Raw genomic sequence first — 27,077 nt, forward strand, 5'->3', positions numbered from 1 at the left:
TTCTAAGTAAAACGATAGTCCCTCATAACCTCACTTCCGCCGCTGTGCTGCCAATCCGCACGGCAGGCATCTCTCACAACACACTCAACTTAGGCGCTGACTTGTAATCGTAAATTACCGCTCGAGACAGACGCGACTCTGTACAGGAATGAAACGCCGGGGGTGCTGCAGTAGACTCACTTGTCTCGAATCGTCAACTGAGACAAAAAATCGATTGTGTAAAACTAGTTTAATGGGAATGTGTTGATCACTGTATCACCGGTTGAAGCGAACCTCTTCCGAAAAATTTCCTTTTGACATTCGCCGCCTACAGTGTGAAAGCAAGGAGCTTCACACGCCTATTACAGCTTGTTTCGTCTGTGGTTTCTGGAACATATAAGGTGATATAACGGCACGAAAGCCAGCATTCGAGACTGCAACAGACGATGTCGATCATCAACACATACATGATCATTTCAGTGACCTAGCGCTCTACCACAATAGTTGATGATGTGTGATCTGCTACGATCATGAGGACAGAAAAGTGAACATTTATTGCTATGGTCTTATGACATGGTACGTTAGTAGCTTGCTGTTGCTTTCAATTCTCTTCCATCCACTAATTCCACAAACGCTTCACAGCTGCTGCAGCACGCCTCAACCCATGTTTTGGGTAAAGATTATTTTACCCCGTTCGAATTGATCTTTATGCGAGTACACATGCTAATATTGCGCCCTTTGACTTCGACAAGGCATAATGTTAGTTGCTAAAATTTCCTATCAGACACGTTTCTGGCCTCTGTACATGCCATGTCTCTGTAATCTTAATCATTCATTGCGGGTAGATTGTTCTGCATGTTCACAGACTTTCGATTCGCTCTGGCTGTTCTTTCGGGGTGTTAGAGTAACTGAGACACGGATCATTTTGCAACATACCGGTATGTTACCTGAGACCTTTCCTTGCTTTGGCGTGATGAAAAACCCCGGACGTTTGTTCAGGTATAGGGACGGAAATGGACCGATGAGCGATCCCTCCCGATTTATACTCCAGTATTTCTATTCTAGTGAGATCATTTGGTTCAGTTTCATCCTTATGTATGCTTATTTTCATTAAAGGAAAAAGCTACTCCTGCAGTTAAACAATAATGTGAGTACATGGCGGCTATAGGATGCGCCTAACGTTAATGGAGCACAAGGAGATCACAATATAGCATACCCAGAAGATGTTAAAAAATGGTTCAAATGGCTCTAAGCACTATGGGACTTAACAGTTGAGTTCATCAGTCCCCTAGACTTAGAACTACCTAAACCTAACTAACCTAAGGACATCACACACATCCATCCCCGAGGCAGGATTCGAACCTGCGACCGTAGCAGCAGCGCGGTTCCGTTCAGACTTGGAGAAAGTTCGGTTCATTGCCAGGAGGCACATGGGAGCATCATACCGATATATATATATATATATATATATATATATATATATATATATATATATATCTACTCACGAAATAAGCGTCAAACGAAAAAACTACAAAGAACGAAACTTGTCAAGCTTGAAGGGGGAAACCAGAGGGCTCTATGGTTGGCCCGCTAGATGGCGCTGCCATAGGTCAAACGGATATCAACTGCGTTTTTTTTTTTAAATAGGAACCCCCATTTTTATTACATATTCGTGTAGTACTTAAAGAAATATGAAGTTTTAGTTGGACCACTTTTTTTCACTTTGTGATGGATTGCGCTGTAATAGTCATAAACATATGGCTCACAATTTTAGACGAACAGTTGGTAACAGGTAGGTTTTTTAAATTAAAATACAGAACGTAGGTACGTTCGAACATTTTATTTCGGTTCTTCCAATGTGATACATGTACTTTTGTGAACTTATCATTTCTGACAACGCATGCTTTTACAGTGTGATTACCTGTAAATACCACATTAATGCAATGAATGCTCAAAATGATGTCCGTCAACCTCAATGCATTTGGCAATACGTGTAACGACACTCCTCTCTACAGCGAGTAGTTCGCATTCCGTACTGTTCCACATGCATTAACAATGCGCTGAAGCATGTTGTCGGTGGATCACGATATCAAATATCCTTCAACTTTCACCACAGAAAGAAATCCGGGGACATCAGATCCGGTGAACGTGCGAGCCATGGTATGGTGCTTCGACGACCAATCCACCTGTCATGACATATGCTATTCAATACCGCTTCAACCGCACGCGAGCTACGTGCCGGACATCCATCATGTTGGAAGTACTTCACCATTCTGTCATGCAGTGAAACATCTTGTAGTAACATCGGTAGAACATTACGTAGGAAATCAGCATACATTGCACCATTTAGATTGCCATCGATAAAATGGGGGCCAATTATTCTTCCTCCCATAATGCCGCACCATACATTAACCCGCCAAGGTCGCTGATGTTCCACTTGTCGCAGCCATCGTGGATTTTACGTTGCTGAATAGTGCATATTATACCGGTTTACGTTACCTTTGTTGGTAAATGACGCTTCGTCACTAAATAGAACGCATGCAAAAAATCTGTCATCGTCCCGTAATTTCTCTTGTGCCCAGTAGCAGAACTGTACACGACGTTCAAAGTCGTCGCCATGCATAGAAATATGGTACGGGTGCAATCTATGTTGATGTAGCATTCTCAACACCGAATTTTTTGAGATTCCCGATTCTAGCGCAATTTGTCTGCTGCTGATGTGCGGATTAGCCGCGACAGCAACTAAAACACCTACTTGGGCATCATCATTTGTTGCAGGTCGTGGTTGACGTTTCACATGTGGCTTAACACTTCCTGTTTCCTTAAATGGTTCAAATGGCTCTGAGCACTATGGGACTTAACTTCTCAGGTCATCAGTCCCCTAGAACTTAGAACTACTTAAACCTAACTAACCTAAGGACATCACACACATCCATGCCCGAGGCAGGATTCGAACCTGCGACCGTAGCGGTCGCGTGGTTCCAGACTGTAGCGCCTAGAACCGCTCGGCCACTCTGGCCGGCTGTCGTCCAGGATACCGAGCAGCATACACAGCACACCCCCGTTGGGCATTTTGATCACAATAGCCATACATCAACACGATATCGACCTTTACCGCAATTGCTAAACTGTCCATTTTAACACGGGTAATGTATCACGAAGCAAATACCGTCCGCACTGGCGGAATGTTACGTGATACCACGTACTTATACGTTTGTGGCTATTACAGCGTCATCTATCACAAAGCGAAAAAAGTGGTCCAACTAAAACATTCATATTTCTTTACGTACTACGCGAATATGTAATAAAAATGGGGGTTCCTCTTTGAAAAAACGCAGTTGATATCCGTTTGACGTATGGCAGCGCCATCTAGCAGGCCAACTATAGCGCCATCTGGTTTCCCCCTTCAAGCTAGACGAGTTTCGTTCTTTGTAGTTTTTTCGTTTGATGCTTATTTCGTGAGATATTTGGCCCGGTCACTATCAATGGACCACCCTGTATATATGAGGACGCTGCTTTGGCTGAGCTGTCATTTGTACTCAGGTGATTTAGACTATGTGAAAAAGTTTCCGATGTGATTGTGGCCGCACGACGGGGATTAACAGACTTTGAACACGGAATGGTTGTCCATTTAGGAAATCGTTAGGGAATTCAATATTCCAAGATTCACAGTGCAAAAAATGTACCGACATTACCAAATTTCAGGCATTACCTCTCAGCATGGACAACGCACTGGGTGACGGCCTTCACTTAACGACCAAGAGCAGCGGCGTTTGGGTAGAGTTGTCAATGCTAAAAGACAAGCAACGTAGCGTAAAATAACAGCAGAAGTCAATATGGTACGTACGACGTACGTATCCGTTAGGACAGTGCGGCAAAATTTGGCGTTAACGGGCTATGGCAGTAAACGACCGACGCTATTGCCTTTGCCAACAGCACGACGTCTTCTGCAGCACCTCTCCTGTGACCGTGACCATATCGGTTGGACCCTAGACGACTGGGAAATCGTGACCAGATCAGATGAGTCCCGATTTTAGTCGCTAAAAGCTGATGGTAGGGTTCGAGTGCAGTGCAGACCACACGAAGTCATGGACCCAAGTTGTTAACAAAGCCGTGTGCAAGCTGGTGGTGGCTCCATAATGGTATGGGCTGTGTTTACATGGAATGGATTGGGTCGTCTGATCCAACTGATTCCATCATTGACTGGAAATGGTTATGTTCGGCTACTTGGAGATGATTTGCAGCCATTCATGGACTTCATGTTCCAAAACAAGGATGGAATTTTAATGTATGGCAATGCGCCATGTTACCGGGCCACAATTGTTCGCGATCAGTTGGAAGACCATTCTGTACAATTCGAGCAAATGATTTGGCCACCCATCGAACATTTATGGGACATAATTGAGAGGTAATTTCATGCACAAAATCTTGCACTGGCAACACTTGCAGAATCATGGCCGGCTGTAGAGGCAGAATAGCTCAGTATTCCTGCACGGCACTTCCAACTCTGGTTGAGCCCATGCCAAGTCGAGCTGCTGCACTAATGGGAAAAAGAGGTCCGACACGGTATTAGGAGGTATCCCATGATCTTTGCTACTTTAGTGTATATGTCTGGCGTATAAGTGCAGATATTCTTATTAGTGAGTAAGGACAGTGTACTGAACAACATTTCATCAGTATTTACATCACTGTCAGAGTAATAATTATAGCTGTTGGGAGTAGTATGCTTTTAGACTGGTTAGTACCTCCAGATACATGTGCCAAGAACAAGCCAGTAAAGCTTATTTTCCTCTGGGCAGCAGGTCGGGCGTTGAAGTATGGACGCAAAACGGTAGGTCTATAGTGACAGCAAAGTAGTAAGTTCCTATCGGACCAAATTGCTGATGTAATCGGTTCCTAGGCTTAAACACTACTTACTCTAACTTAAACTAACTTACGCTAAGGACAACGCCCACACTCATGCCCGAGGGACTCGAACCTTCAACGGGGGGAGTCGCGCGAACCGTGGCAAGGCCACCAAGACCGCGTGGCTATCCCTGCGGCTACTGACAGGTGTAGTCCGCTTAATGGGGCACGATACTGCCGTACCGAAAAAATTAGATTATAAATTATGTGACGCCTCTGTGGGAAGGCTGTTAGATACAGAGAAAAAACAACTAACACACTGAAGTGGGTACATATTAAGGTACCAATGCTTACAATATCTGCACTTATCACATAGTTAAAGAAAAAGAAAGAAACCATACGAATCAGTATAGGTCAGATAATGAGGTAAGATATAAACTATACACATTACAGTCAAACAGCACGCTGAAGATATCAGCCACTGGAGGTCTTATTCAGAGACATTGTGGATGTCTTTAATTGCAGCTCCATTGAAAAATTACACAATTGCGTGCAGCTCAACTGGGACATAGACCTGCGTTCTGTGGTGTCCACTGATGAGTCTCACTTCTGTTTGCGGCGGTCAGATAGACGCAATCGTGTCCTTAGCCGACGTTGAGAAAGGCAATAGGAAACAGTGATTCTCGAGACTCATACCTCTTCAACGCCTGGAATCATGATGTGGGGAGCTCCTGGATGAGCCAACAGGACTAATTTAGTAATTGCTGAATTGAGGTTGATTGGTCGCCAGTAAGTGGCAATGACGATAAATCCTGTTCTCATACCCTTCATGACCAGGGTACCAAATGACATAGTTCAACAGGATAATGCGAGACTGTACATTGCCTTAAGGAAAGCACGGATCCTTTACTGGCCTACCCAGCCCCTTGATCTGTCACTTGTAGAGTATTTCCGAGATCCGATAAGCAGATGTATACACTACTGGCCATTAAAATTGCTACACCACGAAGATTACGTGCTACAGACGCGAAATTTAACCGACACGAAGAAGATGCTGTGATATGCAAATGATTAGCCTTTCAGAGCATTCACACAAGGTTGGCGCCGGTGGCGACACCTACAACGTGCTGACATGAGGAAAGTTTCCAACCGATTTCTCATACACAAACAGCAGTTGACCGGCGTTACCTGGTGAAACGTTGTTGTAATGCCTCGTGTAAGGAGGAGAAATGCGTACCATCACCTTTCCGACTTTGATAATGGTCGGATTGTAGCCTATGGCGATTGCGGTTTATCGTATCGCGACATTGTTGCTCGCGTTGCTCGAGATCCAATGACTGTTAGCAGAATATGGAACCGGTGGGTTCAAGAGGGTAATACGGAACGCCGTGCTGGATCCCAACGGCCTCGTATCACTAGCAGTGGACATGACAGACATCTTATCCTCATGGCTGTAACGGATTGTGCAGCCACGTCTCGATCCCTGATTCAACAGATGGGGACTTTGCAAGACAACAACCATCTGCACGAACAGTTCGACGACGTTTGCAGCAGCATGGACTGTCAGCTCGGAGAACATGGCTGCGACTACCCTTGACGCTGCATCACAGACAGGAGCGCCTGCGATGGTGTACTCAACGACGAACCTGGGGGCACGAATGGCGAAACGTCCATCCGTGTTAGGCGACATCGTGGTGAACGCACATTGGAAGCGTGTATTCGTCATCGCCATACTGGCTTATCACCCGGCGTGATGGTATGGGGTGCCATTGGTTACACGTCTCGGTTACCTCTTGTTCGCTTTGGCGGCACTTTGAACAGTGGACGTTACATTTCAGATGTGTTACGGCCCGTGGCTCTACCCTTCATTCGATCCCTGCGAAACCCTACATTTCAGCAAGATAATGCACGACCGCATGTTGCAGGTCCTGTACGAACCTTTCTGGATACAGAAAATGTTCGACTGCTGCCCTGACCAGCTCATTTTCCAGATCTCTCACTAATTGAAAACGTCTGGTCAATGGTGGCCGAGCAACTGGCTCGTCACAATACGACAGTCACTACTCTTGATGAACTGTGGTATCGTGTTGAAGCTGCATGGGCAGCTGTACCTGTACACGCCATCCAAGCTCTGTTTGACTCAATGCCCGGGCGTATCAAGGCCGTTATTACGGCCAGAGATAGTTGTTCTGGATACTGATTTCTCAGAAGCTATGCACCAAAATTGCGTGAAAATGTAATCACATGTCAGTTCTAGTATAATATATTGGTCCAATGAATACCCGTTTATCATCTACATTTTTTGTTGGTGTAGCAATTTTAATGGCCAGTAGTGTACTTTGATACCTGTTTCCAGCAAGCAATCTTCATGAACTGACTCAGCACGAGATTCAGTCATGGCCGAATATTTGTGAAGATGATATTCGGTGTGTCTGCTTTCACGTCAACAAATTCAAGAGTTGTATTGGTGTCCATAGGATTTACCCTAACACAGACTTTATTGGTCGACATAAGTTACGAATGGAATGAAAGTTTAATCATTTAATATCCGTGACGTGATGGACGTCTCCGCAGTGGTTGACAATTATCAGATTGGTGCTTCACGTGTAACATTTCCCATTTCCGCCAATATATTTGTGATATACTCGTACTCGGAATAACATGATCGGTAATGGACTTCACACACTTACTGAGTACGCGCGGAATCAGTGCAAGCTGCTGCAATGTTTTGTATATCAGAGCCCTTCAGACTGTCAGCACGATCCGCAGCTGCTGCGGCTGTGGGCTGCGCTGTGCTGGCGCGGCGTGACGGTGGCGTCGAGAGCGTATATAAGCTGCGATCCGCCGGCGCCCGCCACTATCGGTCCGCAACCGCAACATGGACAAAGCGCAGCTGGCTCTTCTTATCCTCGCGCTCGTCGCAGTAGCCGGGTGAGTTCTCCGTACAGTCTCTGCAACCCACTACTCTTCTCCGATCCCTTTCCTTTCCACTTGCCGTTACCTCAACCATCGCACAACGATGGACCTACGCAGGCAAAGCATCTCGTCACAGATTTTCTGACAGTTCGCAGTGCCCACGTTTGAGACTGTCAAATCTCTGTCTGACTTTAACTTTACACTCCCCATACGTAGAAACTATTATATAAAAGAGAGTAGTCACTTTTGCCAGAGTTTATTTAATCAGCAATAAAGTAATTAGAGGTGGTTCCGTAAACCATGGGAGGTGTTCCTTACGTAAAAACCTTATACTGGACTCACCTAAGTTGAATATAACAAGATACTAATAACATGAAATCAATATGCAGACATTTAGATAGTAAACTGACTTTTTATCTTTTGTCTCGTCTCTGTGGCAAGTTAGTCTGTTCTCTTATTGTTATACGTAAAGAAACATTCAGGGGTCGCCATAGTGCATATTCACTACCCCCAGATATCCCTGAATGTCTTTAGAGCATCTGAGTTAAAATATTTTTCATTTCGTAAAGTTTCATTTATTAAATTATCTCCGAGATGGCGGAATTCCCAGGTTATCTTATCAGAAACAGGCGAATGCTCAACTGGCTGTTAAATGTGATTATTGAACGCCACTATTCAACACAGTGGCATTCTAATTCCCTACTGCACTGTAGAAACGTGCCGTGAACAGCAACGTCTCTAGGAAAATGAGACAGAAAGCTGAGAGTTTAACGTTCAGTCGAGGTGGAAGTCATGGGAGACGGAGCACAAGCTACCTTTGAACAAGGACGGACGAAGGAAACTGTCGCGGATTTCCTGAAAACCCCATCCCGGAAATCGATGGAAAGATTTTCGGAAACCGTGAGAACCCTAAATCACGACGGATTGAAAGAGTCGCTCCTGGACAACCAGTTTAATTTAGGGGTGCAATAATCATACGAAACAATGAAATACATTTTACGAGGGCTTACTACTGCTTTTTGTGATTTCATCGCAATCTAATGCGCTAAAGAAAGCTAACTACTTACAAAATTACTTCCCACTTTCTTTACCTTGTAAAATTAGTCGTCTCGGCTGCACTGACATAATCTTTTATTATCAAAATTCTACCGAAAGTAAGTTTCATAATTTTTATCAGCTGTTGCCCATGTTCTATTCGTAAGTGATCCCCAGCTTCATAAACTTGTGAGTTAAGAATAATTTGCATACGCTGATGTGAGGTCTCATTTGTAAATTAGGCGACCTATGAACCTGTAACTTATACCAGTGTCATTATAAGTTTAATTATTGAATACGCAAGTTAACTTATTATCTCACGTAAACTTTATCGATAACGATAGCCTTCAAAGTAAGTCATAGATAAATACTGAAGCACGTGGAATTGTAAAGTAGCTATCGAGAAGAATGCATTATATCACCAGACAACGGATTATCACACAAGTACTCCGTCTAGTCACGTTTCATATTGACGTATGTTTTATCAGGTAAAATCTCTGACAGCGAAACAAAGTTCCTCTGGCCCAGCTTCTGACAACAACGGCAGATAATTGAGAACCGTAAGTCTAAACTAATAAAAACTTTAGAGAAATATAATGCTGAATCGAATTTGATTTTTATCCAAATGTACATTCCTACGATAAACCTTTACATGCAAAAGCTGGAAGATTGCTTACACAAATGTTTCACTTATTATACCCCGATACTTACCAAATGAAATATGTGATTGCCTGGTAAGTAACACGTCCACTCGTATGTATTTACCTAGTAGACTGGATTATTGGCGGAGGGCGACAATCGGGCTATTTAGATTTTGTTATGTATAATTCATATGAAATGTTACGCCCCAGTTCACCTTAAAATCAACACGAAGTTTAAAAAATCAATTCTGAATTTGCTGTTGACTTTAAATCGATGAAAATAACAAGTTAATTTTATAGCTGAGTGCAGTAAACTAACGAAAATCTTTTTATTCAAACCGAAACAATGCGCTATTGTTTGTTTAAAATGGAAAAATCTTAGCTGAACGTAAAGCGTCAGACGATATTAACAGCAATTTATTTGTCTTCATGTAGCGTATGATCGACGCTGAAGCCAATGGCGCCATGATAGTAACGTATATCTTCAAAGAAAGGGTTTCAAAAGATTTGTTAACAGACTTTTGCAAATTCAGCTGGAGTGGTAAATTCTTTTTTCCACACTCAAGCGTATCATCACTATCGTTATTTAGTCGTTAAATATTTTAGAGATTATCTGTGGCATTGTGTTATGGGTAGTCGTCAGGCAGTAGTAAGATTTTCCAAGACGAGGTATTTTTCTGTGTGTTATCGCTTTGACCAACGAATGTCTCGTAAAGAGATAACGCTTCCGGATGTATATTAATCGAGTCTGTGCTAAAACGCTGATATCAATATGTATCTGTTGAGTTGCTGATGTAATAAACTGTCACTGTTCGTTGCTCGTATAATTTTTTTGAATTATGATTTGTTCAGTGATTCACGTCACTATGTTCGGAAAATTAACCCCTTCTTATCATGTTTCTCAGTGCGTCCCTGGAGAGTAAATATGTGTATCTTGTTCACGTTCTGAAATAAGGAAAACTAGTGAATATACTAGTATTGATATGAGTAGAATTTTTGACACACAGTTTGAGATCGGATAACTTTTAAATTTTCGCGATGTAAAATGTGAACTACGTCGTTTATGCAGACAAACATTTGAAACGCTACGTGATCTCAGCATTGAATGTTGATTCTAACGTTCAGTTATTGGCACATCGGAGGTCAAAAAATAGAGAATGTTCGGGTAGAAACAATATGCGTGAAAAGTGAGCTGCTGTTCGTAAATAGGTAAACCTGTCATCAGCCAGAAGGTTAATTTTATACAACAGTGCTTTACTTGGCACATATTATGTGGGATGTTGTGTGCCTTCACATTCCTGAAATCTGATAATCGGCACACCTATTTAGTTGTGGTGGATTTTACAATTTATCTTCGTACCTGAACCATACTGCAATATGATTTTTACGTTAATTGAAAGATTTTCCAGGGACGAAAATCATGTTAGATGTTTAAAGAAATCCTCGGACCATTCCAAAATCGAACCGGGAACTTATGGATTCACACTTAGCGCGTAAGTAGGATGCTATTCTTCCTGTTCTCAAACATTTATAAATAATTACGTAATACACTTGTTCTCACAGAAAGATATGAAGAGAAAAATATAGTGAAACCCTTCTCTGGTACGATATTTTAAGAGTGAGGCTCCTAAATCTCAGTGAACAAAGAAAAACAGCAATGCCAGTATTTTAATGTGTATCGTACAAACATACGTTAGGTTTTGTCGATTATCATTTCAGCGCAAGTATCGCTATCAAGCTGGGAGGTGTGATGTCGATCATCCTGGTTTCTTATTTATTGGAGTCCCTTTTATTTCTTTATATTATTGGGATTAAATGTTAGTTCAGTGGAGCGGACATTTAATGTAACTAAAATGTTTTGACCGAATGAAGTTGTCTTATAAAGCGAAGACCCTAATGTGGCGTTTGCGATTGTCGGCTCGTATTGGAGTTGTGGGCTTCTCATTTCGAGTTGATTGTTTTCGACATCCACCACATCGCAACATAATACATTTGCAGAATACCGTAACTGACGACTAGAATATACCGTAGTTATTGACTATAATGATCACAAAAAATATTTTTTTCTAAATATGTCCCACATACCGCCACCACTGTGCGGGATACTATCAAATAACGACTAAATATGTTGGCGTGCAAACGAGTATAGAATTACTGTACCTGAGGTTCCTTAGCACGGGGTCTGTCATCAGAGAAACGTAGCATCGGAAACGTTTTAACAGGACAACTCCTACATCGCTTCAGACAGAAAATGTAGTTCTCCAAACATGTTTTGAGTGAATGAGTGACATAATTACTCATTTTTGTTAGTAATTAATTTTGAGCTAAGCTCTTATCACTGATGCCGTCATCTGATTGCTTAGGATTGCGAAACAAATGGTAATGACTGGAAATTATGAAAAATCATTTACAAAAAAAAGGCTCTAAGCACTATGGGACTTAACATCTGAGGTCATCAGTCCCCAAGAGCTTAGAACTACTTAAACCTAACTAACCTAAGGACATCACAAACATCCATGATCGAGGCAGGATTCAAACCTGCGACCGTAGCGGTCGCGCGATTCCAGACTGAAGTGCCTAGAACCACTCGGCCACACCGGCCGGCAAAATCATTTACATTTTTGGCGGTACAGATTACATAGGCATAGTCCTCCAGCCTATTGCTTACTTGTTAGGAACGATACTGGTTTTAAAAAAAAGTAATTAAAAAAATTAAAAATATTCAGTCTCAAGATCAGCACACGCTGTTTCTGGAAGATAATTCGTTCTTGAAACCAGATCTAACTTCTGAATTTCTGTATCGGCCTCAAGTTCCACGTGATACTAAGTTTTTGTAAATTCTTACGTCAGTCTATGTATTATAGCATTTTATGTGTCCGGCAAAAGGAGGACAAAAAGATCTATGTCAATTCACAAATTAATCAAAGAAATGAGCAACATGAGAGTATAGTAAAGTGAATAAACGTACGTAATAATATATTCTTTCTGATTTCCTGTGATACCTTGCCTCAGGCACGTCTCTTCGTAAAGCCCGGTAGTAGTTGGACAACATTGCAGTAAATCAGTATATTGCACAATTTTCTTTGTTTTAGAGGTGATTCTAGGCAATTTTGGTACACGGTAGTAGCAGTCGCTTGAGTGACCCGTTGGTTCCCGCCAAATCATGGTGACACCAACGGACATGTGATGTGATCCTTTTAACCAGCCTGTCAGGAGCGTGACACATGGCAGGCAGCACATGTGGGACCCCATTTTTTCCCTTGGTTGGAAACTTTGCATCCAAAATAAAGATATTTTTACAAGAGGATTAAGTTTTAGTTTTTACGATTTCGGGATTAACTTAGTTATTTATACAGGTACGATGCATTTCTCCTTCTGAGTTCAGACAAAACACAGGCTTTCATCATCATACAGCAACTCACTTCACAAGGTCAGAGCTCTCTCACTACTGAGATCGATGCAAACAAACACAATGCGATGCGATTTAAGGTGAACAAGACTCATCAGCGTCCTTCGTATCCTGGCGGTGAATGTCGGAACTGAGAATCATGTATGGATTTTCTTGTATATATTTAGACTGTTTAACAACAATTACATCCACAAAAATATATAAAAGTAAATTAATTAAGGAATATCAAATAACCAACACGTAACATTTTCAAGTTATTATATATAGGGTACCGTATGGACCGCAGTAGTGGAGTACAAAATGTCTGCTAATCGATGAGCCACTTATGTATGGAGATTTTATATAATGTAATCCGCTGCTCCTACTTGACATAGCTCTGCAGTTGACATCAGGAGGGTTAGTGGACGCTGCCGTCATTATCCAGTACCAGCCGGAATCGAGCGTGGATCTTCCTGGCTGCAGTCGGACATATAGCCGACTCCGCAAAACATACGGACTGTTTTTACGCAAAAAAATATAAATTACAATTTAATCATTTCATAATTTACAGCAGCACATCTCCGGTCTGCTATAGACGTCTCCAGATGTCCGTTGAGGAGCTTGAGTATAAAATATAATTCCTGAAAACGCTCGCCGAGCTTTTACGTTTTCCGCTTTGCAGTCAGATCCGTAAATAAAACGACTTTTAAAAAGCAACACGTTCGGTTATTCATTTCTCAGAAACTACCTTCATTTTTAAACATATATATGGCTTTCCATTAAATTCATTTAAGTGGTGAACACAATAATATGAAGAACTGTAAAAAGCCTTTAAAATATTATTTATATGCCGCGATTTATTGCTGGTTATAAATATACGCCGTTTTTCTTCATGTTGACAAAGTCTCTTTCGAAACTGTTTTACAGCCCTTTAATTTCAGGTAAAGCCTAAATTTCTTTGTTACCTTCGTATCCCTTCGAGGACGACGCTATAGGAGTGCAGCTGAAAGTTTTAGCTGTTGAGCGAAATTTTCCTGTGGGTCGTATCGACAGCGAGGCAGTTACAGAATAGGGTAGTTTTCACAAAGGAAGGGAAAGAAATCGTTCAAATCATGTTGGTGAATATATATATGCATATGCATATGCAAAAAGTGCAAACTGAACCATAAGTTAGGACTATCTAATCTGGGAGTAGAACGAGATTCTACTAGGTACAATCCGAACGTAGTACGTCGCTTCGCTCCAAAATAAACTATTTTGTCTAACTAATATAATTAAGGATTCGAGGAACGAAAGATGTTACTCAGTATTTGAAACCGTGCAGCGTACAAGTAGTGTCGGACTTCAGCAGTTATCAACCAGATTCAAATTATATATGAAAACATTATCTGTGTGTGATCTACAGCTTCAATAATAGTTGTGTGTTGTCCTCTGCATTCAGTTTTTCATGATGTAGTCGTCAGCCTCATGAGGAATTGCACCTACTCTGTGGACTACGATGATGATTAAATTGCTCACCGTAAAAATTAAATGAAAGTGCTGAGAGGCTATATTGCTATGTTCTGCGAACGGAATAACAAATCTGCGCCGGCCGATGTGGCCGAGCGGTTTTAGGCGCTTCAGTCTGGAATCGCGCGACCGCCACGGTCGCAGGTTCGAATCTTGCCTCGGGCATGGATGTGTGTGACGTCTTAGGTTAGTTAGGTTTAAGTAGTTCTAACTTCTAGGGGACTGATGACTTCAGATGTTAAGTCCCATAGTGCTCAGAGCCATTTGAACCATTTGAACAAATCTGCGTATCCTGCTTCGCTACAGCGAAATTGGAAGTTTTATCTGCGATCTACAGTCATTGTCAAACTACATTACTAAATGCGGAGCCCTAGGTTTTCCTCAGTGTGTTAAGCCAGTCGCATCAAATGACGAGTTGTAATCGCATGCAGTTGCTAAGACATTTAAACTGTATGACAAGCTCAGCTCGCAAATACGCATTTCATTATGTGAATACATGTAGTTCAATTTTTAGCTAATAGACGACTCTTCAGTTATTCTAACTCGTGTATCACAAGATCGGTCGAATGAAAAAGATCTGCTACACCGACGTCAGGACTAACGCTAAATATAGGAAGAGGACACTTTAAAACCCTCGTCCGGCCATCCAGATTTAAGTTTTCCGTGACTTTCCTATATCGGTTGAGGCGGTTAGGACGTCAAACGGACCGACTTGGAGCATGAGAGACACAACAGGACATTTTAATTTACACTGTCTATACTTTTAAAAATAAATTCATAAAACTTTGTCAGCATGACCAGGAAGGATTCAGGATTCACAGTCATAGCAGTGGAAGTTCAAAAACATAACAAAATAATCTTTACATGTGAAATTTCATCATTTTTTCACTCACTATTGCCTGTATTTGTTGCTATAGGTACACTTTTCTTCATAAGTAGAGAGATTCTTCGATGAATTTTGCACAGCACACAAACCATACTTGCAGGTGTATGAAACTCTGGAATTTATTTAATTTATACAAAAATGAATGAGCTGTTACATTTTAAACTTCATGTTTAGAAAAAACTCAAATTTTATAATTAATCGTCTCAATTTTTACCAGAGTTTTTAATAGATTTGGAAAATTCTAGCCGCGCGAAGTGGCCGCTCGGTTAGAGGCGCCGTGTAACTAAATGCGCGGCCCCTCCCGCCGGAGGCTCCAGTCGTCCCTCGGGCTTTGGTGTGTGTGTTGTTCTTAGCATAAGTTAGTTTAAGTAGTGTGTAAGTCTAGGGGCCGATGACCTCAGCAGGTTGGTCCCTTAGAAATTCACACGAATTTGAAAATTTGAAAATTCTAGAGTTTCATACCCTTGTAGTCCGCCCCTGGTAGCTGAGTGGTCAGCGCGACGGAATGTCATACCTAACGGCCCGGGTTCGGTTCCCGGCAGGGTCGGAGATTTTCTCCGCTCAGGGACTGGGTGTTGTGTTGTCCTTACCATCATCATTTCATCCCCATAGACACGCAAGTCGTCGAAGTGGGGTAAACTCGAAAGACTTGCACTAGGAGAACGATTTACCCGACGGGAGGCCCTAGCCACACGGTATTTCCATTTCAATACGTCGGTAAGTATGGTTTTTATGCTGTGCAAAATTCATCGATGAATCTCTCTTACTTATGAAGAAAAGTGTACCTATAGCAACAAATGCAGCCAATAGTACATGAAAAAATGATGAAATATCACACGTAAAAAAATTATTTTGTTATGTTTTTGAACTTCCACTGCTATGAGTGTGAGTCCTGAATCCTTTCTAGTCATGCTGACAAAGTTTTATGAATTTATTTTGAAAAGTATAGACAGTGGAAATTAAAATGTTCTGTTGTGTCTCTCCTGCTCCAAGTCAGCCTGTTTGACGTCCTAACCTCCTTAATGCCAATGACGGTGTAGTTCAAGACCGATTTCCTTTCACATCCTTCTGTAATTTGAGCTTGTGCTCCGTCTCTAATGACGTCGTTATCGACAAGACGTTAAATTCTAATCTTCCCTCTTTTTTCAGAGAGTACCGTCCCTATTAGACATCAGGCAAAAACATATGCTTATTTCACGATGCACATACCCCGGACTGGGAAGGGAAAAAGATCACGAATGTTGTGCCCTGTGTTGATAAAGAGGAAAAAGAAGTAAAAGTACACAACAGTGCAAAACGTGAGGTTTGCTCCACAGTTAGAAGACTGGTTTGTAGTCTGTCATACCCAACAATTATACTAACTGCTATGTAAAACAAATATATTAGCTGATACGTATTGAATCTGATTTCACAACAACCAGTAGGGTATTTAAATACGATGTCACTGGGTTAAATCAGTTCGGTTGTAGAACTGTTTCAGAATCATAAAGAAAGTTTGTTTACCCTGGCGCGCACGGTTGCTGAGATACAAAACCATAAGTTCGTAAAAAGGTCTTAAGTGATGAGGGGCTGTTGAAAGGCACAGCAGTTTCAGAGTCCCATTTCCCGTCATAACCAATGTTACCAGTGAGTGAGTCAGTTGACCGGGCTGTGATATCTGCTCGTCTCGCGTGCGAGGCCACCACAGCATAGCCTTGCTCGTTCCATCAGAAAATTTCAGTAAACGGATGAGACCTTCAAACGACATTCTATCGTAGTCAAACGATGAAATAGCAAACCTACAGTTCGGTAAAAATTTTCAAACTGGCCATAACTTAAGATTACTCGTGAAAGATGAAATAGCTCCCCTAAAGAGATAATGGCTCTCACCATTCACATACGTTTCGAAACGGACCCGAGCTCCACGCTCACCGACTTTACTATCGTCTCGATTATGGTGCTAAAGAAAACAAGAGGTATTAAATTAATCAGCTCGTTCGTCATCCTCATTTGTGGGTTTACTTTGCCGAAGGTAGAGAAAGAGTGAGACAAAAAAGAAAAGCAAGAGTGGTGTTTAAGATATTATTGACAACAAGTTCATCAGGAGCGTAGCACTAGTTCAGTTGGAATATTTCAGGGAAGAAAATTTGTCATTGGGAAACGAAGATAACCTAAAACATAAAGCTAAGACAGGAAATTAAATTCACAGTTACTGAGCAATTTATTGCGTGCATCACAAAACGAAGAATAATTGAGAACATGTGTAAATTTGTTTTAGAAGATGCATAATAAGTACAACACAATTTTACTAAAAAATTCATTTCGGTTTTCATAGCAGTTGATATGACTGTTCATGGGAACGAGCCACGTGCTGCTGTTGTTAAGATCGTGGGATCCTACTCTTGAGAAGCTGGGATCAAATCCCAGTTGTACTAACTATGTAGTTTCCGTCAGTACCTTAACGTGAATGCGTCGATGGTTCCTTCTGTCTATTTTTATTTTTGCATCTGCACGCAACAAAACATTGTACAGAATGCGGCAGAGGGCACACCGGGTATCGGGTATCATTCTGAGACTTCCCGTCCAGTTTTCCAATCGAATTCGGGAAGGACGACTAACGAAGCGTACTACCGTAAGACAAAATTTTATGAACTTAACGTAATGATCAACAAGCTGAATATTTCGCTGTGAGAGTTTTAATAGTAAACACGTGTGAGCGTTTGTCCTTTAGCTACCTCCGGTAGTTATTGTCGAGCATGTCTGCAACAGTCTTGCTCCAGCCGCATAATCCTACCACGAATCGTGCAGCTCTTCTTTGAATGTCTTTTCTGTTCATCCAGCTTTGTAACAGCCTCCGAGTGACGAACATTACTCAAAACCCAGTCGTAAGAGATTATTTTAAGGGACCACCTTACCTGATGAGTTACGTTTACTTAGAATTCTTTCACTGAAACGGTTTGGCATCTGCCTTCCCACAGCCTGATTTAACAAGATGTTTCACTAGTTGGAATATTTTATAGTTTTAACTGATTCTGATTATCAAGAGATGGTGATGTAATAAAACAACTTCATTACAGTTCCCTATTTATGCACGATTGTTACGTGGAGACTCTGCTGCCAGCTCATACGCCAGTTCATCATCAGCAGGTCTTCCTACGTTTCACAGCAATTCTTCTATACTGTGGTATCACTCTTCCCTTGTGGTTCATACACCACTACCTTCGCTTTTATGTCTGTTCATTGATAGCTATATACCAAGATCTGCTAGATAATTGAAACACAAAGCCGACCGGAGTGGCCGAGCGGTTCTAGGCGCTTTAATTTGGAACCGCGCGACCGCTACGGTCGCAGGCTCGAATCCTGCCTCGGGCATGGATGTGTGTGATGTCCTTAGTTATATTTAAGTAGTTCTAAGTTCTAGGGGACTGATGACCTCAGATGTTAAGTCCCATAGTGCTCAGACCCATTTGAACCATTTTTGAAACACAAACCTAATGTGATGCTCAGTAAGCACATGTTTACAAAATGGTTATGGCTCTGAGCACTATGGGACTTAACTTCTGAGGTCACCAGTCCCCTAGAACTTAGAACTACTTAAACCTAACTAACCTAAGGACATCACACACATCCATGCCCGACGCAGGATTCGAACCTGCGACCGTAGCGGTCGCGCGGTTCCAGATTGTAGCGCCTAGAACCGCTCGGCCACCCCGGCCGGCCCACATGTTTACAAGGTGGCAGACTGAACTGTTCGAATGATTTCAGAAATTCAAGAAACATAGCATGAACTTCAACCCTACTGTTTACTGACTTGGATTTTGTGCAAAGTAAGACGGTGAGAGACTCTGTCGGATGTCTTTGGCTAATTGAGATAATGGAACGAGTTTAATAAGCTGTTTGTTGACTGGAAGTTAACTCTAATCTTTCTCCCATACGCGACCACAGTAAGCGCACGTGTTCGATATCTTGTTACATGTTCGTGTGGTTTTAGATGAAGTATCTATGTCGTGTGCATTACGTAGAAGCCCGTTTCCGTCTACTGCAATAATTGTCGTCACTGCAGTGAGTTCCAGGAGAACTGAAGACTATGCAAACAGATACGTGGAACCACAGACCTTATTGTTCGTGGTGCATTACAAAATCTGTGTCTTTAGAATTCATTCAGTGTGCGGTAGTAATTACATTCTTTACGTGATCGCCATGATGATCATATCGCAGAGAAATTCCTAGTAACTGTGCGGACCATCCCCTGGGCTACCTGGAACACTGGGAACATCGCTGAGATTACACATACTCTCTACGCTTATCCAGTGATAGTGTTTTGATAGTTTGTTACAAGATGCAACTAGTGGTCAGTGATAAAATGGAACTAGGCATTGCCATGGTTAAGATGCGAGGCATTGAGCAATACTCGTATTGGCAACGAAATCGACCACTGCATTTGCAAAGGAACTATCCTGCCTACAGCCTTAAGCGATTTTAAAAAACCATGTAATATCTCAGTCTGGATGGCTGGACAGGATTTGAACCCCTGTCCTTCGTAATTCGAGCCCAGTGTTTTAACCACTGTGCCACCGTGTTCGGTAGCGGCGTTAAAACTACATTCTGCTATTCTCAATAGATTTTTCGTGGTTTCTCTAAATAGAGGATACCTTCTAAACCCCTCATGTCACTAATTCTGCGTTGATTCTCTGTATTACATGATCAGCATCTAACAGGATGTCACTTATACACAGACCATGGCAAGTGTGCGTACCCGGCCGTTAGGGCAGCACGGCGCTGAGAAGCAAAAATGAAAGTAATGGAGAACTCAGACTAAATTAAGTAAAAGTACAACCTTTTACTGTGCTTGTTTTTATTATTTGTGGACATATGAAACCGATGTATAAGAAACCAAGACATTGTAGACATTTTAAACTTCTAGTAGTTGGAAATTTCAATTTATAAACAACAGTCACACTTAACCACAGTACGACGAAATGGTTAAGCCATCTGTTTACCATGTACTTACCTTACAGAGGTAGGCAATCGACCGCATCAATTACGAAAGATCAAGAACAGATATGTGAGGTAGACCAGGATAAACCTTTTTTTCGCCGGCCGTTGTAGCCGAGCGGTTCTAGGCGCTTCAGTCTGCAACCACGCTGCTGCTGCGGTCGCAGGTTCGAATCCTGCCTCGGGCATGGATGTGTGTGATGTACTTAGGTTAGTTAGGTTAAAGTAGTTAGAAGTCTAGGGGATTGATGACCTCAGATGTTAAGTCCCATAGTACTTGGAGCAATTTTTTGGAACCTTTTTTTCCTGTTTCGAACACGAATACGCTGTCAGGTGTAGGTACTGTAGGTACTCTCCCTCCTCCAAATGTTCTAATGCAGGACTAAAGTGTCTCATAATATAGAAGTTGTAAATTAAATTACTTGTGTCAGCGATTTGTTATTCAAAACTGACACAATAAATATTGTATTGAAATATAGCCCAGATCGCTTTATTTCTTGACAGACGTTACCGGTTATGTCTTGACTTAGCTATTATCAGACGTATTGTCTGATTAGAACGCAATGTGTCGGTCAAGTTACAAGAGTAATGAGTGACATTTATGTAAGATATAAAGCGATTTGGAATGTATTTTAACAAAATATTTTGTTATTAACAAACGCTATATATTCCTCTAGGCCAATTGTCTAACATTATTGTTATTATTGCCTTCAAGCTTAAATTACATGACTAATGAAGGGGACAGTAAAAAAATTTCAACATTATTGGATCAGGTGCTTACCGTTTCAGTCGTCATTAAAGTGCCTGGGGGATCTAAAAATCACGGAAAAAGAAAAAAATCAATAATCTCTGCAGTATTGAAAATAGTACGAAATAGTTTTCATATAAATGCGTAGAAACACACAATGAAGCTAATTTTTACACAATTGTTACTTCTTTATCCACTGGTTAGGCTTCGGTTTAATCTTTTACTTATACAGCATTGTACTATAGTTTGTAGTTGCGTGCACTTACACAATAAATAAGAGTTACGTTTCGCTTGATTGCCGAAATAACATTTTACAGCGAGTACTCACTGTTTTCCGTTTGTATCAGATGGGAAACAAATTTAACGAAGGCAACCATTCCAGGGCCTCTATTGTGGAAGCTGTTGGTGAAAAACGGGGCTATTTTGGCACTGTAGTCCTACCATATTTTTTTTTAAAAAAATGCATGTTTTCTTCCAGGTTTCTCTACGGGGCACTAGTACCTACACTTTTCAAATTATTTATTTTCAACTTTCGTAGAAGTTTCTCATCTCCCAGTACCCTGTGACTTTTGACAATCTCAGGTTCGTGACAGGTCCAGAATAAGATCGAAAGTTTCACTACCATTGCTTTGCGTTTATTTTAATGTGACCTGCGATCATATTTCATTAGCTTATAACAGGAAATTAGCATTTTTTGTGTCTGTTCTCCTGGAGAAAGCTTATAACTGTGTGTGGCACTCCGGTCTTCTCCTTATACTCCAAACATGAGTGCTTCAAACTATGTCTGTCTTACTGCATCCTTGCTAATTTATCACCTATCTTTTAAAACTTTACCATTACCAGTTTCCTGTCTTTTGTCCCACTGCAGGTGCACCCCAAGGTTTTGTTCCCTCTCCTTTGCATTTTCTACAGTCTCCACCATTTATATGCCTAAACCATCTCTTTCTGTTAACCTCGTACTGTACTACGAAGATTAATTCTCTACAGCACGCTACAGAAGACCCTAAGACTACTTCATTTCTGTCTTAACCACTTGCCTCCTGAAGAAGCCGATGGCACCTCATGGAAAATGCTTCCAGTATCCAAGCAGTAACTTTAGGACGAACCAGTAACAGTATCCACCACCATGACTTCTAACTAAACATTTATGATCGTCGTATCCAGTTAACTAACACACAGAATACATCGGCGTATCTAACCGAACATTAAGATCATCTCCATTCTCCACCTTTCACACCTACAAAGCACGGATATCCCTTACCCAGTATACAACAGTCCCTCCGACTCACGTAATTCATCCCTTTCCTCATTCACAATTAACATCGCTGTATAGCCCATACGTTCAGCAAATTTGACTCCAACAAGGATCGCATCCTCCTCCTTCCCACTCCTCCCCCCCCCCCCAAAGAGTTACCATTTCTGGCGCGTCAAGCTAATATCATTTATATCATTTACTCTGTACCAACCCACACTTTATATCCTCTGCCAAGGCAATTTAGTCAATAGCTCCTCCTCCTTCCCCCAGACAGCGTAATCAGCCCTGACATTTATTGTAGCGATCAGATCTTACTCATTCTGCACTATGCTTTTCTTCATCAGGATCCCCTCATCTCCCATCCCATCTTCTTCTTTCCTCTCCATATCCGTGACTTGTCAACCATTCTAGTCATCCCAATTGCAAATATTTGGAAGAATGGCGCAAATCCCCCTTCAGTCATCCATATTTAGATTTACCGTGTGTTGTGTAAATCGCTTAAGATAATTGACATGGTTAACTTCTTTCTCACGCTTCACCAGTTTGAGCTTGTGCTCCATATTTAATTCCCTCGTCATCGACAGAAAACTGTAATCTTCTTATTCTTCCAATCACATGTCTCCCGCCAACAACTCTCACACATCACACATCCTCATGTACCAGAGGAATAATTCCATTCCACTCAACTCCATACAAAAACATTTAAACCACCTATTCCCTATTCGTTCTTCCATGTAAGTCATACAACTTAGTGCAGTGCAGTGAAGTGGTTCGTTTATATTATAAAATCTGTCATCAATATTTGTGGTTTGAAAAACAATTTTGTAATATCTTCAGTGTATAAACCGCATTTGAATAATTTAGAAAGACATAATTTTCTATCATTTTGATATTTAAAATTATGATCTTAAATTTGATAAAATCCGTAGGATGAAGAACTACCATTAAACCGTAGCTGTGATACCTGTGGGCAAGGGAATGAAATAATAACAGAGTAAACATCAAAAAAATCATCTTCCATTCAGCCAGCCTTCAACAGCTGAAGTTCAATGATTTCTCCGAATAACATTCTACTGTGTTTGTTGGACACAGTCCATTATGTTCAATTCCAATATGCTCTACGAATTAAATTTTGATGCATTTAAGTATTCGAGTACACGCCGAATAACGACACAAAAGATGCCAAACTGGAGTCAACAGTCGAACCCGCGACCACCGCATTACGAGAGAGTGATCTGACCCCGACATCTCGGAGCTCACAAATTTCCAGTAAGGTTCCGTAGTATCTACTGTTTAGACATGGTAGCCTCTGGCGCAACGTCAGTTTCAACAACATTAGATTTCGACAACTTTCGAACCTGTCGTTCTCTTCGTGAGCCAGTGTCTTTACTATTGAGCTGCAAAAGTAATTTATGACAATTGAGCTATTAGAAACATTCCGGAAGGTAAAAATGTGTTTTCCAATACGAATCGGTTAGTTATTCTAGCTGAGGCGATCTGTCATGAACCCAAGGGCTGCGTTTTCGCTCTGTCTAGGGAATGAAGGAAAGAAAGCTCTGTAGTAGCCACAGGTATAAATTTTGAATCGTACGTCTACCGTAAGTGATATTTCTTGGTTTGTTTCTGGTGGTTGCCATTTGCAATATCGACGCCACTGCCGTTGTAGCCCACAGTCGTCGTTGAAATGAAAAGAGAGAGAGAGAGAGAAAGAGAGAGCGAGAAAGAGAGAGAGAAAGGAGAGAGAGATTCCCCTGCACAAAATAAGATAAGATGAAGAAGAATAATTATGAACTTGCAAGTCGTTGTGTTGACCACAATGTGTATGTGAAACTGCTAAGGTCATCAGTCCCTAAGCTTACACACTACTTAACCTAAATTATCGTAAGAACAAACACACACACACCCATGCCCGAGGGAGGACTCGAACCTCCGCCGGGATCAGCCGCACTGACCATGACTGCAGCGCCCTTAGACCGCTGGGCTAACCCCGCGCGGCTGACCACAATGCTGCAGTGAGGCAGTTGTTTCCTGTTGCGGCGATTCACAATGTCTCAGTCACACTCACTGGCTTCCACATAGCGTCGCGGAGTAGCAGGTCCAAGACTGGCTGCAAGGCTTTAGCTTTTAATAATGACGTTACCGTGTAAGACTTCTACAGCTGTAATACTTAGGTATATGTTTTGTTTGTACTAGCTGATGATGATCTCATCGGAGGCCCTAATTTGTCACACCCGGTTAGCTAAGTACGTGTTATGTGCGTGATATACATGGGCTGTGAATACAAAATTGAATGGTAAGTAACCTGTCCTGCCGTCAAGTACCTATTCTCTTCTAGCAACCAAATTAGAATATATACAAATAAAAACACTGTTAAGCCAAAACATTATTAACACTGCGCACCGCGAGGTTGTATGCTGCCTGATGACACTGAGGGCACGTGACGCGGTAAGAGAAGTATATGAGCGGAGCAGAGACGAATGGGGAATCATTCGAGCGACGATAAGTGGCGCAAATGCGAAAATCCGCCAACTTAAGTGACTCTGACAAAAGCCAGATTGTTGTGGCTCAGTAACGGTGAGCGAGCATCTCGAAAACGGGGAAGTTTCTCGGCTGTTCGCGTGCTACTGTCTTCAACGTCCATGGAAAGTGATTGAAGAATGATGAAACCACGAGTAGGCGACAGGAAATTGGACGTCCATACCTCATCACAAAACATAGGGATTGAAGGCCTGCTCGCTCTCTAAAGCAGGATAGGCGGTGATCTGTGGCAGATCTGACGACAGAGTACAGTGCTGGCGCAGGTACAAGTGTTTTGGAGCACACCGTTCAGTGCACAGTATTAAACATGGTATTCCACAGCAGAGGACCGCTACGTGAGTAGTGTGAGGGGGCATGAGTGCAATTTTGATATAAAATTAATATGCAAATTAATTAAATTGATCAATTAATTTCCCTCCCCCTCCACCATCACCACCCCCACCCCCACCCCTGTGTGACGTCATGTGTTTTTCTCAGCCTGCACGTGTGTCTTCGCACCCTCCCCCCTCCACGTCACTGTCCCCTCCCTCACCCCCCCGCCCCCCTCCTATCCCATTGGCAGGAATTTCGAATTTTGGTGAAAGTTTAAAAAACGATGGGAATTTCGAATTTTGGCGGGAATTTCATTGTCCCAGAGCTGTGCTGACTTCCCACCCCACCCACCATCCGGGAATTAGCGGAATGTTAAAATTGGCGGTGCCCTTTCCCAGACTTGAACCCAGACAAGTGCATCCATCAACATATGAAAACAGACCAGATGCAGATGAGTAGGTTAGGTTAGTATACTTTATTTATTTTGGTTGGGAAACTGAAGTAAAGATCGGTCCTAATTACGTAATCAGTCATACAGATCGGTTCTAATTACACAACAATATGCACAGCGCTACACAAGGAATGCCTAAAATCGTAATACAGCTCAAAAATTGACGACGCCATACAATAGATGTTGTCCTGCTGGGAAAAATTTCACAATACCATTCGAAAATAGTGGCAGATGCACTCAAACTCTATCCTTCACCTACGAGCTGGCAGGAAAAAGGCTGGGGCGTAAAGTACTATATTTAATTATTTATTTATTTGGGTGGAAATATATTCAACTGACAAGATGCTGGTGTTGGACAGAGAGGGGTTGTGGTCCAATTCTCGATGTTAACACGCAGTATTTGCTTTTTGTTCGATGTATCGAAAGAGAGAGACGTGGTAAACTCTTACAGCAGATTCTATTACAAGGAGTGATATAACTGGTTAAAGTTTGGATGCAGATAGTTCTCTCAAAACTATACCGATTTTTCTCATAAAATTAATGAAATCGGAGTATCTATTCTCATGGAATCATGACTGCTTTTATTATGATCGTCACCGTTGCGTGTTTAAAAAACAGGTGTTGCAGCAAGTCCTGTGTTATTTTATGCTTCATAACCTCTAATTGTAAAATAGACGCCACTGGAATTGTGGAAACTAGAAATGATACTGCAACCCTCTCTTGTGATCAATAATCTGTTGGATATGGTCTTCCTCCAGTACAGTCGACAAAACTTTACGTAGATCTGTGCAAGTAACTTCGAGCACTGGCCACGTACTCGAATGGAACAATATGTGTATATGTAATATGTTCGATTCAACATGGAGACGGTATTTGTTTTTCTCGATATATCGGAAGAGAGAGATGCGGTAAATTATTATAGGAGGTTCTCTTATAAGAAAGGCTCTCCCGATTTGTTTCGTAAATGCAGGTCTGATATAGCTTCACATTATTAAATTGGGACTTCCTATAGCTTACAGAACAGCAGTTGCCTCTTGAGTTATAGCTTCTTGTTGTCGAACGTAAAATGGTTGTTTTTCTTACATGTGAGCCAATGGCGTGAAAGATTGTATTCTCTAACGTTATTTTACGTGTCTGAAATGTATGTAATACACACTCGCATGACAGTTTATTTACAGACAGTGATTTGAACGTAAGACACGCTCTCAGGTCGAGTAATTTATCTATCAAGCTGAAAGAAATTGCTTAACACAGATGTTTTTTCTTTGGAGTTTAAATTTTCTCTCTTTCTTTGCTTCGATGATGGTTTCGAAATAACAAATAAATTCTGTGGCGTAGATAGTTTTCACAGCAAAATAGTGGAAGTTTTTTTTCCAATTTTACGCAGGGTGGACAGGTATAGGCCTCATTTGTAATCGACAGTCTGAGAAAAACACATGATACCATCTGTGGCTGGTGGTGGGCGTGGGTGAGAGGGAATTAATTGATCAATTTAATTAATTTGCATATAAATTTGATATCGAAATTGCACTCGTGCCCCCCTTACTGTACTATTTACGTGTTCCCATGCTGACTCAACAACATCGTCAGTTATGGTTAC

General features: G+C 41.6%; 1 protein-coding gene across 1 annotated transcript in view; it reads left to right on the top strand.

Annotated features, from left to right (window-relative positions):
• The first annotated feature begins 7,686 nt into the window (after window positions 1–7,686).
• LOC124722138 (regucalcin-like) overlaps window positions 7,687–27,077 on the top strand; it is a 158,346-nt gene continuing 138,955 nt past the window's right edge. The window contains exon 1 of the mRNA XM_047247345.1: window positions 7,687–7,755. Within this exon, the coding sequence (XP_047103301.1) occupies window positions 7,703–7,755 (53 nt within the window). The 5' untranslated portion in view covers window positions 7,687–7,702. The remainder of the gene's footprint in view (window positions 7,756–27,077) is intronic.

This window comes from Schistocerca piceifrons, chromosome X (genome assembly GCF_021461385.2).
Source record: "Schistocerca piceifrons isolate TAMUIC-IGC-003096 chromosome X, iqSchPice1.1, whole genome shotgun sequence".
Lineage (NCBI taxonomy): Eukaryota > Metazoa > Arthropoda > Insecta > Orthoptera > Acrididae > Schistocerca > Schistocerca piceifrons.